Here is an 18720-nt window from a genome sequence, read left to right as displayed (position 1 = left end):
CTGTACATGGTTGACCCAAAAATTGAATGCTGAATATGCAAAAAAAGATGAAACCCCGAACACCAAGCATGCAAAAAGACCTCGGGTCATAAGTCGTATCTTAAGTGTGGTACACGATATGCCGTCTTGTAATTGATCGGCTTATGTGGGTCGATCATATTAAAATCCATGGTAGACAACCACATAAGTATGAAGTTCTCCCGTAAGAAGAGTTAATTCTTTAGGATGGCTTTCGGCATCACGGCCTCAGCGTTGCTTGTCCTGGATGCCCTAGGTGAAGATGGGGGCGACGGTGTAGACCGCAGCGGTGAAGAAATGACGGACGAGCCAGTGTCGAAGCTCTTCGACGAAGGCCATGCCTTCTCGCTCATGGGCTCAGCGAAGTGGTTGGGTGCTATACGGCGCGCAATATTTGACCAGTATAGGGCCAAGACGAGAGTGAGACCGAGGAATGCGAGGACAGAAACCACACTCGCAACAATTGCGGTAATAAGGGTAGTCTCGAAGCCACCCATTGTCGGTTATGCGGGTTTGACGCGGGTGATATGTATAATGGTGTATAGTATTGGTGGTATACTAGAAGAGTGGGCGGCAGGAGAGCGAATATGAATGGACACAATGTGTCGTAGGTTTTTGGCAGCGAGCACTATTATTCGAGAATTTTCACTCTTTCAAGTCGCTGGTTGGGTACTGCTATTGCTGCCCACGGACACCACGACACGACAAGGCTGGCGAAGAGAGTGAGGCTCCTCAGACGGGCTACTGTTTCATTGAAGTTTCGAGACGCAAAAGAAAGAGCGAGAGCCGGCTCACGTAGAAAATTCCAAACACGACTGATTCAAGAACAACCCACTGGCCCATCCATTGCACAGACTGGCGCTGCGTCCTTAGGAAACTATATAGGGTCGAGCCCGACGGACTGAAGGGCCTTGCCCACCCATGGCGGTACGTCATCCGGGCTATCCGTACGCCTCGCGTCGGGTTTTGGAATTCAGCGGCGTAGGGTGTGGTGGGTTTGTGCGAGGGCACTTGACACCCGTCAGACCCGCGGCGAACTCGGTCGATTGGCGTAGGCGCGACGAGAACTGTGGCATCGTAAGCCATGTCATGATGTGTGGGCGCTAAGCCAGAGGACCGTTTGCGCGCGGCACCCTCGGAAAGTCGGCATGGGGGTTTGAGGCTCGCCGAAAAGATCAAAAGATCGAGGAGGGTCTAGAAACGATTCGCTCGCACGGCAGCATGACGAAACCCTCCCTGCCAAAAGGGTCTTGGGGCCCACTGGGTTCAAGCTTGTTGTGTCCGTTGCGTGCTACTTACTTACATAGTAGTATACAGTTGGGAGATGGATGGGATGGATGGCGTAAGTGGCTTTCGTAGCCAATGATTGACTTGTTGCCGTCGAATTGCGGAACTCCCTAGCAGTCCCAGGTAGGGATACTACCAGATGCTATCAAGGGCTCTCGGGGCTCTACAACGAAATACAGTAACCTCTGTAATGTATGTGAATGGCGCTTAGTTAGCGCGGCGAGATATTCCCCTCAGCGTCTTTACCGCCAGTTCTGCCCTGCCAGTCGGCCAACCATTGTGGCCTCACTTCCTGTCGTCTATTTTTGTCATTGCAATAGAAATTGATTCGGAAAATTTGAGACGGCCACAGGATGATCGACGAGTTCAATGAGTATCCTTCTTCTACTTATCTAGGTATCTAGGTACATGTAGGTAGGATAGATTCTGTTACAACACACCACCGCGCAGTTGCATGCATTCCCGCTCACACCACACACATCATTGAAGCTTACTTAAGATCGGTGACTACTGTATGCACTATACCTACCTCCTCCTCCCCCACCTGACGATTACTTACTTATATGTGCCTATCGCAAGCAAGAAATAGCTGTGCGATGATGGGGACCGGTCCTTCAGCCATTAGCCATTAGCCAAAGATCGATCACCAGATGATGTTATTTGCTTATCACTACTGATCGCGTTATCGTTGGAGCCGTCGTTTTGGCAGCACCGTAAATCGTGATATAAAGACGCCAATCACTCTGCATTTGATGGCGCTGTGCGATTGCTATGGACCTTGACCGTGACGATCTTTTAGGGTGCGTTCGCTGAGGATCGTCCACTGTTGCGGCTGAAGGTTTATGACGCAGCCAGGACGCAGTGCAACACTTCACGTCATGGACCTTTCAACCTTCTCACCACATCGCATCACACCACACCACAAGACACCATACCACGCCAACTATTGTAAGTAAGTCGGTAGCATGGAAAGCTACCCATGTCGACTCGAGTATTGGTCTACCGGTATCGCTGTATGGAGGACTAGCGCCCGACTTTACGTAAGCAGTTGAAACTGGTTTCCGTTGCTCATATCTCGACCCTTCATGTCATATGTGCCCAACCATCACGGCTTACTTCCGACGATCAACCATTCAGCTGATATCATATATTGACCATGTTCCACGCTACACGGCATAGTTCTAAGTGTACTGATGATATGCATCGAACCTCATGGTAACTATCCACTACCATTCATGGCATTCCTTTCTTAATGTATCGTCATATATGATCGGCCCCAGGTATAGACCAGCTTCTACCCCTCGTGCCATCGACCCCGCAATATCATGTAGGTTCGTTGATTGCTCTGCCTGTTGATGCCCTCCAGATATCGAGGAGACTTCAAGTAGGATGCGTGTGCACAGACCATTGAGCTAACACGCTATATTACTAAGATGAACTGACCATTCTATTCAGGCCTGGATGGGGTACCAGATATTTGATCATTAAGTCTCTCAAAGGGTTAAATATACCTGCGAAGGAATTCATAGCCATCTCTGACACCGTCTCTCGCTGCTTGGTGCCTCTAGTAGGCGCGTCGCAGATCAAACAAGTGCCCAACATCCTCAATCAGCCGCAGCTCACAATCGACGCCGGCCTCTCGGAGCACGTCGTGAGTCCGCTGCGCTTGTTGCCATGGAATCAAATTGTCTTTATATAGGTGCACCAAAAATTTTGGCGTCCTGTACTTGTCCTCCTTGGCGTGCGCGAGGATGCTGACCGCCTCGATCTGAGATCGAACTTCCAGCGAGTGGTATGGGTGAAATCAGGCCACGCTCGTCTAATCTTCCAGCGAATGCATAAAAAATACAGTGATGTTGTTCCTTTGGGCCCGAATATGGTGTCTGTCAACAGCCCAAGGGCAATCCCAATGATTTACCGCATGAGAGCGGGCATTCCAAAGGTCTGTCCAATGGATAATTACAGTGCTATTGACTTAAAAGTTTCTACATACCACTGACTTCCCACAGTGCAACTTCTATACAGCATTACGAGCCTACTCGCACAAAGGGGATGCAGTTAAACTTGTCTTCAACACGCAAGACGAAGACACGTTGAAAAGCATCAAGAACCCCATTGTACCCCTATTCTCGCAGTCTAGCATCGCAAAGTATGAACCAATGGTAGACGACATCTTGCCTTAGTTGAAAAAGCAGCTTGATGACAGATGTGAGAGCTACGTGTGATCTTGGCGACTGGATCCAAAACTTCGCCTTTGATGTCATGGGGGCCATGGCATTTTCTCAGTGATACGAATTTCTCGATGGTGGAAAAGATGAAAATGGCAGTGAATGAAAGACCTACTAGTACGACTGGCCGAGAGAACTGTTCAAACCTGAAAGCATCAACCCTAGTGATTGAAAAAGGATTTTTTAACGATATAGTTACGCCCAACCGCTCAGTTCCACCGGAATGCCATGATACCCACTGAACACCTCATGCGGGTCAAACTTCCTCTTCAGCGCGGTAAGCTTCTCCTGCCGCCACACCTCGTACCCGTAAACGGCGGCCAACGGCTCGTCACCGTGCGCGTAGTTTTGGTACACGACTGGCCGCCCATAGCCCGAGATCTCTGGTTGAAGGAGCACGTCACGCCAGGTCCTGCCAAATTTGTCGCTCACTTCCGCCACCGCATCATCTTGGTAGACCATCACGAGTAATGCGAGCACATTGATCTTGCCGCGGTGGGGGAATGCTGCTAACTCTGATACTCGACTATTCACGGCCTGTTGCCCGAAGACTTCGAACACCATATAGGATAAGGAAGCTGTCGGGTTTGCGGCGATGAACGAGCGGTACGCGGCGTATAGCTCCACAAAGGTGGATGGGTCAAAGGCTCGGAGGCTTGCGCTGTAGGCGTTCTGCTTCAAGCCTTTGTTGCAAGCCGTGGCAATGGTTCCGTTCGAGGCGACGAAGTCGAGCTGACTCCAGGGCACGACGGTCTCATTGATGAAGACCCGGTTCATTGGATGGTGACTGGCGTTGGCTGGAGTGGAGGCAAATATATCGGCATAAAGGCGCCCAGATTCGGTTCCGCCTTGGTATACTATGCTAAGACTAAAGCCAGTCTTGATCCCTGAGTGTTAGGAAACTATACTATGTTTCTTTTTTATGTTAGGCTAGATAGGGGGTCGGACTTGCCTGTAAGGTGGAAGCATCCGTATAAAATGCTAGTATCATACCTAGTCCCGGGTCCTGGTTGGCAATGATGGTGTTGAGTCTCTGTAAAACACCATGCAACGAGTCGTCCGTGAAGTACTGGTCGGCACTATAATGTGTTCCGCTATTTTCCTGTAGCCAGGTTCTGTATATTGTTTCGGTCACGATGCCAAAGTTGTGCCCAGCGCCCTGCATTCCCCAGAAAAGATTCGAGTTGACGGAGTCCGAAGCCTCGACTACAGTCCCGTTCCAGAGTAAGATTCTGAACTTCTGCACTACGTCGCTGGTCAGGCCATACTTTCCCTGCAGGCGTCCAACGCCGCCGCCCAGCATCGCGCCAGTAGATCCAACACATGGACAAGAGCCGACAGCTAGGTTGCGCAGGCGGTCAGTCAACTGCGATCTAACCGGCGGCCATTCAGCGTTGGGGTTCAGCTCACTCATTACTCTGCCTGCTTTGTATAGACTTGTGACCAGGTCTTCAAACCTCACGCTCCCTCCAACGCTGACGGTCCCATCCGAGTGAATCTCGATATTATCAAAGCGATCCAGGTTTACTTGGACAACATCCCTTTTGGTTCCTAGAGAGGGCGAATACCCGTGCCCACCGCCTTGGACGAGCAACGGTATGCAGTTGGCCGATAGATATTCGAGCTACATCACTTGTAAGCTTTGACGCTTTTCACTCCCGCTGACTCTTTGCATAACACTCTTGACAAAGCATACACCTACCCCTATAGACAGGTCTCTCTCAGTCTCGGGTAGAAACACGTAGTCAAAGCTGGGAGCAGCGTAGGTTGACCATCTAGTGGCGTACACGTCCCATTCCGACCAGTTAGGTGAGTGAAACTGATAGGCGATCTCAGCAGGTGGCGTTATCAGTGGAATGCCGGTACTCGGGCTAAGTACGCACCACAAAGACGTAGCCATAGAATATTCCATATTATCGTCGAGGCTGAATTGATTTGCTTCAGTGGTTGCGTGGTGTGGTCATTGCCATGCTTATCTACTTCATGTGTCAGGATACACTGCATTCTGCAAAGCGGAAATGAGGGGCTGGCACGTAGAAACACCACCGTGATAATGGTTGCACTGCGTGAAAGCGAGTGAGTCCTGCCTCACCCCCCACGTACTGGGCTGGCTGATATTGCCATATCTCTGCCTACTGACCACGGGTATTATATTTCATACAGCCTCGGAAGAGGGCGCATTTGGGTCATGAACTGCCTATCTGAGTGCGATCCTCGGCATTACACATCTAAGCTTCATGGTCCGTTTGAACCATACCTGGTGAAAGGCGACGTAGACCGCCGCAGCCGGGCTTTGATACTCTGTTCGGTGCGACTCGTGTGCTCAGGCCAGACTAACGAGTCTCCTTCTAAGCAAATTACCTAGAAAATGCGTATATGCTCAAGTGCCATGGATCGATACGTAGAGTAGAATTAGCATCGATGTAGGTTGAGCAGCTCTTTTATGCACACGTTGGTTCGTTCATAGGCAAGGACAATAACAACAGCATAAGCAATTAAATCGTCTTCATCACTGGTTGTGAGTGGCCGGCGCGAGAGTTGCATATCCTTGTTGCAGTTCTCTGATAGAACCAACTGGAAATACAGGCCTGTGCTATGAAATATTCAAGGCGATTTACAAGACTTCTGAAACTACGAGATCATAGCTAAGAGTATAGACAGAGATATAACCATCGATTTCGTCGTTGAGGGCCCAAGAAAGCCAGCCCATGCTCAGACCAGTCCCTCACGCAAGCCACTATAGCTATCACGTCGCATCACGGTAGCCTGGACGTGGGAAAGGTTATCCGGTGAAAACACGTTGCAGCCGGGATGAGACGAGCCGCAATGTAGTGGTATGGGCGAAAAGAACTGGTTAGGGTCATGCACTTACTTTGTTCTATTGTGTAGGTCGAATAATAATAAAGTAACTGAACAAGAGGGCTTGGGTGGTAAATATTGCACCCATATTTGACGCTACCTCATCTATGACTCATAGCATTAATTAACAAACTTAAGAGATTGACCCTCTATCGTATGGACATATCCTCAACGTTCTTGGGCTTCTTGATAGTATATCTCTGTAACCGTCTCTCCTACCAGAACAAAAAGCCGTGGTCTTGATATTTTTATTACAGTGCATGAAATCCTAGTGAGAACTCGCTTAGGTTCTTTTAGAGGTTGTTAGCTGAGAACTTCTTTACTAGTATGTCTAAGTTCAATAAAATACATTATTCGCTGAAGAAAAGGTTAGGCAGGCAACCGAGATCAGACAATCAATTGTTGATCCCTTTGCATGGCTCAGACAGATTCCCCTTAACTAGTAGGCGTCATGAAAAACGCTTCTCTATCACCAAGTCTGACTCTAAGTACTCTTCATACAAAGACTAAGATTTGAGAATCTGACGCTCCTTGTCGTAGCGGAGTGTTGATTTGCTTACACTTGGTTCCAGGTCTGCATACCTGAACCCTTCATTCTCAGGTGTAGCTTGTTTAGATACACATAAACATAGAATACACATGTCAAGCTACCACTACAATCACTGTAGAGGGGAGGTACTTGAAGTCACATGACATCAGCTAGGACAGATTATACTTGATAGAAGAGTCATTACCGGGCAAGCCCAGGTAACTGGCGAGCTGGGGACTCTATGTAACGTGTCAAGGGCTCAGGTTGGTGAAGGAGGTCCTGCCACACCGAAAGTGATTAATGTGGTTAGTATGTTCAAGTAATGGGACGATACACCTTAGTAACAACGCCTGAAACAAGCACACTTCATAGTAAGTAACATACCATTCACGTCATTAGCGCCTTAGTCACGAACTATATCTACCTAAGTAGAAATATGCAGCGAGCAGTGTCAAAAGTGTCACTTGGAACAGTGAATTGACCAGGATTTTACAGAGGAAACGCATTTAATAACGGGGAGTATAACAAGGAATCTGATACAAGTCCGGGGAAGGATAGCCGAACTAGCAGTATACTAGTTTTTTGATGATAACAAAGGTCCGTGAGTGGTCTTGGCCTGTTTGATTCTCCCTGTCAATATGATAGTAATACCGGTCTATATACAGAACAGTTGCTTTAGCGAGACGGTTTCCGCGTTTCAATTGGAGGGAGACACCGAGAATTGATAAGCGAGACCGTACTTCATCCATGGCTTACATTTTGTACACCGAGCCGCATATTCTTTAATTCTCGGGGTTTGCTACCCAAGCAGCCGCAACACCTTTTGGTTTGAGATGCCCCGTTACACAAGCTGTCAGTTTATGCCATTATGTGAACTACGCCGAGGTGTACACTACAGCTAGTACATGGCGCTCGCAGGCGTTTCCGCAGTTTGTGGCTGGTAACGCCCTATGTATATGGTAATATGGCCTTTTTTACTCTTTTATATAAGCTTGTAGCTACTTCTAAAACGACTAATTCGTGAACACGAGATGTTTCCAATGTCTTTACTAAGGCGCAATACCTCAAAGCACTTTCTCCAGTACTATATTACCAATTCCAGAGTATCAAGCTCAGCGCAACGATTCGGGACTAGACCTGATGCTTTGGCTTAATCCTACTTAGTAGAACCACATAGTTCATCCCCGAGAGTGTGATAGTTTGAGCTACGGAATCCTGCCTTCTTTCCCCCACATATATACTGAGTATTCTTTAGCCTCTGTATTATGCATAAAACACATTACATACTTACTAAACTCTACGACAGTCTCTTAATTACTGCCATTAGCTTCAATTGAAAAAAATATCCTCAGTGTCCTTGCCAAAACGTATCTAGTAAGGCTACTATATATATACATGTACTCTGTAGATGTTGTAACAATCCTGCGCGTAGTCTATATGTATTCTCACCTACTAGATATACACTAGTACTACGGCATGTGTATCCGAAGCCGTTATTCTATGACAACGAAGAGTGGCTTTGTTTCAATATTACCCTAACCTTCATCAGAGACGCCTCGTGCCCCAGAAAGAACCATAGGAGTAAGTCTCTGGTAGGCTGGGTATGCAATAGGCATCACACGTGGCAAGCATTCAGAGTTACATGTCTAGAGACTTTCTTTTGCTTGATACGCAGATGATATCATGGATTGTTTGGCACAGCTTCCTAATCTGTCTAGTAACTGATGTGAAATCGATGATACCCTTAAACCTCCACTACCTCCTTTCATGACTGCACTACGTAGTAAGAGTTACTTCAGCTACTGCACCAAGAAGACGCCAGGGAATATGAGCTGGACTAACGTAAAGCAATTCGGGTTCCACCACAACCTCTACCTAACTATCTTGAATTTTTTTCCCCTATACTAACAAAACAACATCTGTCCAGCACTTGAGTTTTTGATCAAGTACGACGGAGCTTGCCCAAGTGAGACTCCATATGTGAGGCATGTATCAGATAGTCAGGTTGTCACTTTCTCATGGAATGGGTCAGAAGGTGTTGATTAAAGGGCGCCCGGCGTATCATATTGCCAATCTTAGTGTATATAATTCTATACGTCTTAGAGAGAGAAAAAGTACACTAGGTACCTGGCTGAGAAGCAGGAAGCGGACAAGTTCTTTGCCGATGAGGGTATCTGTCATCTCATGTCTAATGCTTAGTGCAGAGTAGATATTGAACGTTTAGGGTTTTTATTTCGTAATCCGTAACAGTGAGACTTGAATATGATATTTAGATCTGCCACACGGAATTTTTTAACAGACTTCGCGCAAAAACAGGCTGCTAGTATTCTGGCTTCAATACGCAAACCCGAGTCTTGTGGCATCCGGGCGTGAATTTTCTGTTTCTTTTTCCCACAGGGCCCGCTCTAACCAGGTCTGTGCAGTCAACCAGTCATAGTGCAGTTCAGTGTGATCCCAATCAACAATGACCAAACCAGGCAAGTGGACAAGGGCGGAGTTACGGTAAGCTATTGTAGCGCTGACGCTAGATGCACTAGACGCGAACTCAGTTTCTGCTCAGCTCATATCATCTCTGGATCGACAGCACTAGGTAGATAAAGTGCATTGCAGCGCATCTGTGGGATGTTAGTGCCGAGTAGCTACCCAGACGAGCCAGGCGAGCCGGGTCCTGCCAGGACGTAGGCGAGGTAGGCAACCAACTAACTTCGGAATCGACGAGACCGTCTACACTAGGGTGAGGCGGTGTCAACACCGGTCCCGAGTAGAAAACCATAAAACCTACACATCTGCTACGCAACGTCGGGCAGTCTAGCTCATTTACTAATACTAAGATAGGATGTCCTGGGCTAAACGGGGACCAGCGGGATATCGACCGAGAAATCCCCTAGACACTTGGTATGCCCCATCAACTCGGAGAAATGAGAGCTACTACTAGGTAGTAAGCCAAGCGAGCAGCAGCAGCGACTACGGGAAATCCCCTCTTTCGGTACTCAGTCGGCTCGGGTAGCTAGGCAAGTCGCTAATTGTAGTGTAGAGGGTCACCAGAAACCTTGTTCAGAAGTCGCTTTCAACGAGACTAGTCGCGGATTTTGTGTCAAAATATCCGTACACACTCTTGGAAAATTCATATCACAAGGATGATAGATATCAGTGACGGTCTGGGAGTATTACAGTTTGAGAAAGGGGGTTTTGTTGGCCACCCAGCCGGGGCATTTTCTACACGACATCGCCCCTGCTCTAATGCACGTTTGGGGAGGCAACACGCAGAAGAGAGAATTCTTTTCCATTCATTCGGGAACTAGGTCTATTATACTAGTCTAGAAATATGTTAGGCCATAGCATCATTTGCTAGAATAGGTAGCCATCACGAAGATCTTCACTATGCTCGCTTTGCGTACCTTGCGAGATTAAGCAATGAACATGAGAGAAAGACTGTAGAAATGGAAATTACTCGACACCCAGATATCCTACTTTGAATAAGAGTATCCACCGTAGTCCTGTGCGTTATAGTCTGTGTGTCTACATGGTATTGTCGGTTGGTTCCGAGTTTCATAGTGTAAGGGTTGACCGAGGCTTGAAGTCATACATGGCACTAACCTTCCACCTGTAAATGGCTGAAACCTATCGACGCTTTGACATTCCGCTGTCAGGTTATCCCCAACATCTACCCAATAATACTGTATTAGCTGTATCATCGCCCAAGAATGGATAATATATCCGGTGAGGCTGCTATCCCATGATGCAATCCAAGATATGTAAGAAAGTCATGATAGATTTAGCGATGTAGAAGTACTGGAACTATCGAGCGCGATGGGAGGATTAGGAGGTTGTTGGCAAAATTATCGATTCCGGGTATCTAATTTGGGATAGTCAACATGAACTGGGCCATGGTGGTAAACCAATGTTCCCTTCCATACACATAGCGCCGGCCGTAAATATCTATATATACAAGATGGTATTCTAAAAATTAATTTTAACGTCGTCATATGCCCGTTGCCATGTTTCGTGGGCACGAGATCGTTCTTTATGAAGTCGGTTGCGCCTAATCCGCTCGAATTTTTTGGATTCTTTTAATCATCTTTCTCGTCAAGTAGCATGCATGTCTTAAGTTGATCGTCGACCCATAACGTCCATTTCGTAGCCCATGCTGTCATTGTCGCTTCTGTCGTGGTAACTTAAGCGGATCTCTTGAGTTTGCATGATCTTGCCTGGCTCTGTCGTAGCCTCGAGAATGCTCTTGTCGCTGCCCGTATCTCCGTGTGGGTCGTAGGGATATTTTGTGCCACGACCGGTAACTGTTGTCATCACCCTGCTGGTGTGAAGCGCTGACTCTCCTCGCTTTGATGCTCCCTTGGAAGCCTTCGCCCCGGACGCATCTGGGCGTCCCGAACCATATTTCTCTCCGCTGAAGTACTTGGCCCCCGACGTGTGGAGTTCTTTGATAAGAGCACGCAAGACAGGAATTGAAGCGGCGATAATCGTCGTAGCGGGCTCAGCCACATACCAGATAACAAGGGTTGTTGCTTTGGCTTAGGGGCAGTCAGCAAATTGGCCATCCAGACACACAAGAGGCATGCTTTAGCCGACTTACTCGAAAAGGTGCTAGACGCTAGGGAGGGTAGGAATATAGTTCTGATCAGGGCGGTAATGCCAGCTCTGCATTGTGATTAGCAACTCCTGCAAGGATGCGATTACAATAGTAGTGAGCAAAGAAACTCTTACATGGTACCAAAACTCATAGCGATGGCCACGCCAAGCTTCTCAGTCTTTTTCATATTCAAATTCCTGACAAGGAACCATGGAACAAGGGCGAAGGCGAAATCGACTGCGGCGGAGAAGGCTGTATGTAGGGGTCAGCGATGTTGAAAAATCTAATTCTCATCCTGATACACATACAACCGCCGAAGATCGCAAATTTGACATATTTCCAGATATCCCAACAGGTTTCCTTTGGAAGCCACGAATATATGGCTGGCGAACATTTGAAGAATGTAAAGATAATTGTGAAGAAATAGACGATGTTCAAGAGGATGATCAAAAGTATGACGAGCTGTTTCATACGTCCTTCAGTCACTCGAATAAGTGTAAACCCAAACGAAGTTTTGCTGAAATCGCTCGCCAGAGAGAACAGGACGTTTTGAACGCCTCCGTGAATTTGCAATTGCCTTGCAGCTGCTGGCGAAGGGGTTACGTCCGGGTTGGCAAATCCGAGCATAATACTGCTTGTGATGAAGGCGACACCAATGAGCAGAGTGACCTGGTGTGGTAAGAGTGACACGATTAGCCGCGATGAACGTGCCACTGAGTACAAGGTTCGCCGTCAACCTACAAATGATCCTATCAAGATATAGTCATCCCACCAAAGACCTCGACTTCGGCTGAGCTTGCAGTATAGTCTCAAACTCAAGAATACAGCCGCCAGGGCTGTCAACGACCAATTGGCGGCATTCAGCACGACTCCGAAATATGATCCCATTGTTGCTAGTCGGTCGTCCTCGTTGGATATCCTTGCTGGGGTGAACAGGTCATCGATGTGGCTCCTGCGTTAGAACGATTTCTGCCACGAACAGCGAGATCTTGGACATTAAAAGAGTAGAACCCGCAACAGATCAGGACCCAGTCCTCCACAGGGGAGGGAGGGACCAAGAAATATATTGTGGTCTTTCCGTCCCAAGGCTTTATGCCAAATCCCCGTTATGCACTCAACCAAGACGCTAAAGTGAAGAGCAAATACACACTGGGGGTTCTTAACCTTTGCTGGCTGGGATCTGCTTCCTCGAACCCACCACGAAGTATAGTAGTGTAGAGTATAGTTGACAATTGTAGTATAGCGTATGTTACTTACTAAGTATACCTACACATACGCATAACTATGGGCGCTAGTGTAAAGTTCTGGTTGCAAGGATTCTTCATGAACCCAGGCGAGCCAGGGGTTGTTGAAGCCGATGATGCCAAAGGCCGTGCAGCATCTGTACGCAACCTGAGCCCCCACACAGTCTGATCGCTCTCCTGTATCTATCTTGGCTTAATTGATCTAAGTATGTTGATTCCCATCTACTTGCATACACTTAGTCAAGCCTCTATTTAAGCGACGCTTCCACACATACTAGTATTCTCGGTACGAATATCCATCTTCAGCTCCTTACAGTATGCTCTATGCGCATATATTAAAGCGGACGGGCGCTGGACCCTAACACGTATGCTAGGTTGAAGCTTCAAACAATCTGATCTTGTGTAGTCGACACTCTACTGGCATATCAGTGCATAGCTACCGTAACTGTATCAAATGTGTAACTAGTGTACTTGGGTAGTGTAAATAACTCTAAATGCATGCCTATATGGTTGCATATACAATAATAATACCATATATATTCACTAGGCATTGCAAGGTAGTTTAGACCAATGGTGCTGTGGCCCATAACACATCTTCTGTGTCACAAGTGAGCCTTCTTGAGGTATACTTACGCTACCGTACTTACTTACGTACGGTATGTACGAGTTCGCAACTATCCCAAGTACGCACTACAAGGGGAGGATGGCAATCAAACTAAGTGGAGAGACGGCTTTGCCTAGCGGTGTTGGTAGAGGTTAACTGAACGGACCAACCGACCGTTTTTTAAATCGACTTCCCCGGACGGGTAAGATTGACACGGGCCTTTCCTCTACTGAAACGGGACTCCGTGGTCTAGGGACAGGGATCGTGAGAGGAGACGAGCCAACCCGAGCCAACCCACCTGACGACAAGGCCCCGGTTGCCAATCATCCCAGTACTGAATTTGCCGGACGCCAGCTTCCATAATTCCTGTCAATGCAGATTTAGTAAATATACCGCCGCTGTTGGGCCGCCGGGGAATTGTGCCGTCGCCGCCCAGCACTAAAATGTCCCGGGAAGGATCTAGCCTGCGAATACAGGTACCGGTATAAGTTCGTCTGCGGCGAAAATTCTATGCATCGAACACAATTTAGAAGGGGACCGTACGGCTCCTCTAGCATCGAGAATCACCAGATCCTCTTTTGCCCTAGTTTGTAGATTTCCAGTTACTAAGTCATATAGGCTCGGCACTCATTCCTTAACCGAAAGTTTCCATCACGAATCATCGTACATATATCGTCTCAGGTTCCAGCTCCGTAGTGTGCATTACAGTAGTCTACCGTACGATAACATATACTAATTACATACTAAGTAGATAGACGAACAGCCCTGGAGAAGCTTACTTACATGTAAAGAGTAGGATCAGTCCCTGCTACACCAAGAGCTTTTCCCCGCTCAATCTGAGGCTTTTCCAGAACTCCAAGACTCCCTAACCACTGAATACCTCATGCTATGTATGTACATGGTGACGTTAAAGCATAATGGGCGCAAGGGGAGCGTCTAAGTAATGCTAAACAGAGGCGTCCGGAGACACCAAGATCGAACATTGTCAGCTCGTCACAAGTGCGTGTAGAATATTGGTACGGCCTACACTGTACATGTATGTGTATGAAGTTTCGGTGGCAGCTTGGCTTTCCCACTAGTAGATCTCTTTCTTGCTTGCCACCTGACAAGCAACGAATTGCGTGTCGCAGAAGAGGGGAATTGCGGCAACTGGAGCACCAAGATCTGGATTCTCGAAGGATATACCTAACCTACCTGCAGATAATAGCATACGTAGCTCTTCTGGTGATCTGAAAGGTATGCCGACATAATATCGCTCTGCTCATAGCCTCACTGTAAGTAGAGTAAGTACTGCATAATTCGTAGTGTACAGGATGCCTGCTAGATTTGGGACACGTAGCGCACCTCGCTTGCATCTTCCCCTGGCATATGAAAATGGTGATGCGGAGAACCAATGAGGGTGCTAGTTCAGCATATCACACTCCCTGTATGTTCGTCTAGGCTTTTATCACGAGACGTACGCATGCGTGCAGTACTGAAACGTGGAGACTAGATCACTGCGGTATTAAGTAAGTAAAGGTCATCCAGACCCTGCCTTATGTCTCGCATGTCACTCTTGTCGTAGCATCGCGAAATCGGGACATCGTAACCGAACCTGGTCTCAGCATGTACGTCGGTCAAAGCGTCCACTATCTCCGCATCGTCAATGACATACCGTCGAGCACCGGTCAGAGCACCGGTGGCCTGTTCCTTGCATTATTGGGGCAGATATTCCCCTACACTTATGTTGCAAAAACCGGTGTTGTCTTTAAGCGGTCGTACCCCAGAAGCTGCATAACGTTGAAATAACGACTCTTAGGTACTTATTCCCGCGTTGAAAATAGCGTCGGGTCGAGGTATATACACCATTGCGCTGGACCTCGGGAGTGCGGAATAGCACGCCACCCGCGCTCGAGCCAGCATCTGAGATACTACGTTGTATCTTGCTGCCCTGTGCTCTGCCGACCTGCATGGGTAGTTATTGGTGGAAGGGAATATCGTGAGGCGAGTGATTATGCGGAGAATGGCACATACTTACAGTAGTGCAGTAGCGTAGGTGTTGCAAGGATATCCATACCCCTAGTATACGAATCTACGGTACACTAGCCATTGCCTTAGAAATCCACCGAACACTACAATATATCGGTAGCGTACGTAGATCACTTGCTAGTCAGGGGTTGACTAGATATGAGTGTTCAGATAGTGGCTACATTATCGAGGTTAGTTCATAGATTTGATATAGGTAGGCGCTCAATCTACCTCATTCATTCCAGTACCTGTTGTTAGTTTACAAAATTTTCTGTCGCCAAATGTCGCGTCGGTTTTAGGTGGATTGGCACGACCTAGGGTTAGTTTAAATGAATTACTGAATACCTACCGTCCAGTCAACTTCGTAGAGTGTTGAATCTAAAACGCCCAGTATAGCGTTCAGCTCGTGGGTCGCGCATTATAGCCCATAGCTTTGCAATAAGAGAAAGCTCAAGCGACTGCGTCAAATTAACGACTCATGGTGAGCTTTTGATTGATGAGTGATAAAAGCCAGTGTGAAATCGAAACAAATTAACGTGCTCTTCTCGTATAGGTACATAAGTTCATATTATTAATTTGATGAAAGCTCTAGCCCAGCTTGATTATTGGCTATCACAACAGTAGGTGGCTGAGGAGCATGAAAAACAACTCTGCAGATCTCAACAAAATGTGCAAACGAACAAATCTAGTTGGGAATCTAGCTGGACATCTGAATGTTTACCCCTCGACTCCTAAAATTCCACTCTGCTCACAATACATCTAGTCTTACCGCGAATGGAGCGGGTGGCAATGTCAAAGATGTACTTTGACGAAATGCGACTAGGCTTAAATATTGATGTTGATGTTAAGGTGAATTGGAAGATCGGCGAACTCGCTGCTCATGATATTTCCATCGCGTTCTCCACTGTGATACATGGAAGATGCCGTATATCCACGTGTTCGTTATTACCAAGATCAATAATTCGAACTGCATCTATACCCACGATTCCTTCCTTTAATGCGAGGAACTTGAGTTCAGCCGCATGGCATGTTCCAGGTGCGAGGGGTCCGATTCTGACATCTGGGCTAAGGCATACCACTTCAGCATTATCAACAACACTGCTGCTTTGAATAGCATGAACTATGTTGTCATCCAAGATAGCTTCTGCCACATTCTTATCACAGATAAATTCGGTTTGCTTTTGTAAGCCGTCTAGTGCCCGAGAAACAGAGGGTGGTCTAGTTACGCGTGACTCGTTGCGTCTACGTCGAGGGATAGCCACCATTGTGAGTTTCCTAGCCGCGGCTGCCTGATTCCGTGACTGATTGACGACAAGAACATGCCATGAAAATTCATCACCAACAAAAATCTTTCGAGACAGTGAAGGCGCAGTAAATGTTACCGTGATCCCTAATTCTTGTATCGATGTCTCTGTTTGCGAGGTTGATGCTTCAAGAGAGGGTAGAGCATCTGGTCTCGCGATAGAAGGGGCTGTTAACGAAGTAGTGCTCTCCCCACCAAGAGATAACTGACTTGGGCGGTGCGTACGTTGTATCGGCTGCATCGTAGACCCATAGCCAGGATTTACAGGAACTGTAAAATCTACCGCTGCTGTCCATACCAGCTTGAGCTGAGGTTTAGTGGAGGGGCTCACCAGGGCGGTTGCTGAGATTGTAATATCCAAGTCTCGCATTAGGTTATGTGAAGCGACATCGCTTGCTCTCGGGTTTATGCGGTATATGAACGTGATATGATCATGTGAAACACAAGACAGCGGTAAGCAGAGACCGGCCTCAGCTGTGAGATCCTCAACTGTAGCGTCTGGAATCGCAAGCGTAATCTTGTCAAGACTGATCTCGCAATCAAAAAATGGAGTGAAATCAACTTCGAGCATAGCAATCACAGCTGCTGTGGCGGGCGTAGTATTTGGATGAGTAAACCTTATGCGTGAATGTACCGTTGGGTATATACGTAGCGAAAGGCTTGACAATGGCTTGATGGAACGTATTAGGTCGTTGGCTTGTTGTGTAAGAGGGGCCACACGCGAAACTCTTAAAGCAGAAAGCCGTGGCTTGATCCCACCTAGAGCCAGATCATTTCTGAAGGACTCTAGAAGATTGAGACTGGAAGCCGTGCCACTTAACATATAATCATCTTGGAATTTGTCGGAAAAGGGGTTGAGAGGAGGTCTCACGCTCGCTGTTGCAACAAAAACAGCTGATGGGCTTTGCAGCCGAATCCTAGGACGATTGAGGAACACAGGTTTAGTCCATACCAAATAAGTACAGCTTGTAGAATCAACACCATCACCTGTACTATCCACGACCGAGTGAAAAGTTATTATGGGAAGATCCTGAGAGCCAACTATGGTATCAGCATAGATGACTTCGGCGGCGGGGGAGCCATCGCGGTCGGAGCTACTCCCGTTGACGATTTGGGTTTCTAGGGATATAGTAAGGCTCTTGAGCGTCGCTTGAAGGTTATCATCGTCGGTATATGGGATGCTAAGCACGAACACCATATCGACGGATTCATCTAGCATCTGTATATGAGCACGGTGAGAAGACGACGACACAGGGGCCTGGAACTAACTTACCGAAAAACAACGAGTCTCGTTGCTCTATCGAAGCGAGACCCTGAACGAAGGAAGAGATGCCATCTTTGAAGAATTCGCCAGGTGCGAAATCGGTATCGCGAGGGATGAAATATCGCAGAGTCGAGTTCTCGACCAGGTCTAGAGCAGGCTGAGGTGTTGTGCGGGAAGACTGATCGCCCATTGTGGGCAAGGGCCGCCCGGCAAATTGAAGCTTCCTTGGTATTGTATAGAGACTCCCGGCCTACATTTGAAGAACCACCGTAGTGTAATGAGAAAGACGCATACAGAACCTGAGGTTGTTGAGGCGGATGATATCTCAAGATGCGGAGGTACACATATACCTATAGATACCTATTACAACGCTGTGCAGTCAGTCGTAGGAGGTATGGTCCTAAGCTCACGCCACACAGAGCCACACATGTACAGGGGTGCAAACTGCTACAAGGGTATAAAAGGATAGCGTACCTACTGCAGGTGGTTAGGGCCCTGGCTACCTACTGAACTTACCTACAGCACGAGGCTCGCGAGGTCGCTGGACCAGCGACGCTGGTCGAGTTATTCTATTGAATAAAGCGTATTTGCTTCAGCCACATTCATCTCCTTCAGTAGATGCATGCCTGGCTCCTGTATTGTGGCTGTGCTGGTTTAGTTGGTTAGGTCCCTACTAAAAAATCGCATCGGAATGTGGTCGCATTGCTACAAAGTAGTCTAACGAGGCCCAAGAAGCATACCTATCACTGTGTCTGCCCATATAGTGTTAAGATCGTCTTCTCTGCGCCA

At 47.5% G+C, this 18720-nt stretch overlaps 4 protein-coding genes across 4 annotated transcripts; 1 reads left to right on the top strand and 3 right to left on the bottom strand.

Annotated features, from left to right (window-relative positions):
* Nucleotides 1-3023: 3023 nt before the first annotated feature.
* F5B22DRAFT_264490 (uncharacterized protein) lies at nt 3024-3608 on the top strand. Its single transcript, XM_047970130.1, has 2 exons — nt 3024-3247; nt 3315-3608. The coding sequence occupies exons 1-2, from the start codon at nt 3140-3142 to the stop codon at nt 3486-3488; spliced, it is 282 nt and encodes a 93-aa protein (XP_047835372.1). The 5' UTR covers nt 3024-3139; the 3' UTR covers nt 3489-3608.
* Nucleotides 3609-3728: 120 nt separating this feature from the next.
* Nucleotides 3729-5445, bottom strand: F5B22DRAFT_642166 (uncharacterized protein; the record flags this gene model as incomplete). The annotated part of the gene is made up of 3 exons (XM_047978084.1): nt 3729-4420; nt 4527-5157; nt 5236-5445. 3 exons carry the CDS (start codon nt 5443-5445, stop codon nt 3729-3731), a joined length of 1533 nt encoding a protein of 510 aa, XP_047835371.1.
* Nucleotides 5446-10747: 5302 nt separating this feature from the next.
* F5B22DRAFT_588742 (uncharacterized protein) lies at nt 10748-12868 on the bottom strand. Its single transcript, XM_047973688.1, has 5 exons — nt 12251-12868; nt 11818-12178; nt 11644-11761; nt 11513-11577; nt 10748-11450 (listed from the first exon to the last, which is right to left on the bottom strand). The coding sequence occupies exons 1-5, from the start codon at nt 12395-12397 to the stop codon at nt 11026-11028; spliced, it is 1116 nt and encodes a 371-aa protein (XP_047835370.1). The 5' UTR covers nt 12398-12868; the 3' UTR covers nt 10748-11025.
* A 2772-nt stretch (nt 12869-15640) lies between these two features.
* On the bottom strand, nt 15641-18296 carry F5B22DRAFT_588733 (TRAPP trafficking subunit Trs65-domain-containing protein). Its single transcript, XM_047973687.1, has 2 exons — nt 17941-18296; nt 15641-17879 (listed from the first exon to the last, which is right to left on the bottom strand). Exons 1-2 carry the CDS (start codon nt 18119-18121, stop codon nt 16243-16245), a joined length of 1818 nt encoding a protein of 605 aa, XP_047835369.1. The 5' UTR covers nt 18122-18296; the 3' UTR covers nt 15641-16242.
* Nucleotides 18297-18720: the final 424 nt, after the last annotated feature.

Source organism: Xylaria bambusicola (genome assembly GCF_022495145.1).
Source record: "Xylaria bambusicola strain CBS 139988 unplaced genomic scaffold F5B22scaffold_3, whole genome shotgun sequence".
NCBI lineage: Eukaryota > Fungi > Ascomycota > Sordariomycetes > Xylariales > Xylariaceae > Xylaria > Xylaria bambusicola.
Note: the sequence above shows the minus strand (reverse complement) of the source record. Positions and strands in the feature narration are given on the sequence as shown.

What these genes read in the sequence shown, in the direction of transcription:
- F5B22DRAFT_588733 (XM_047973687.1), bottom strand. Translation starts at nt 18,121, where the DNA reads ATGGGCGATCAGTCTTCCCGCACAACACCTCAGCCTGCTCTAGACCTG. An exon ending in ACGAGACTCGTTGTTTTTCG is followed by an intron (nt 17,880 to 17,940) that starts GTAAGTTAGTTC and finishes TACAGATGCTAG; the next exon opens with ATGAATCCGTCGATATGGTG.
- F5B22DRAFT_588742 (XM_047973688.1), bottom strand. Translation starts at nt 12,397, where the DNA reads ATGGGATCATATTTCGGAGTCGTGCTGAATGCCGCCAATTGGTCGTTG. An exon ending in ATTTGCGATCTTCGGCGGTT is followed by an intron (nt 11,762 to 11,817) that starts GTATGTGTATCA and finishes CCCTACATACAG; the next exon opens with CCTTCTCCGCCGCAGTCGAT. An exon ending in GCTATGAGTTTTGGTACCAT is followed by an intron (nt 11,578 to 11,643) that starts GTAAGAGTTTCT and finishes ATCACAATGCAG; the next exon opens with AGCTGGCATTACCGCCCTGA.
- F5B22DRAFT_264490 (XM_047970130.1), top strand. Translation starts at nt 3,140, where the DNA reads ATGCATAAAAAATACAGTGATGTTGTTCCTTTGGGCCCGAATATGGTG. An exon ending in TGAGAGCGGGCATTCCAAAG is followed by an intron (nt 3,248 to 3,314) that starts GTCTGTCCAATG and finishes GACTTCCCACAG; the next exon opens with TGCAACTTCTATACAGCATT.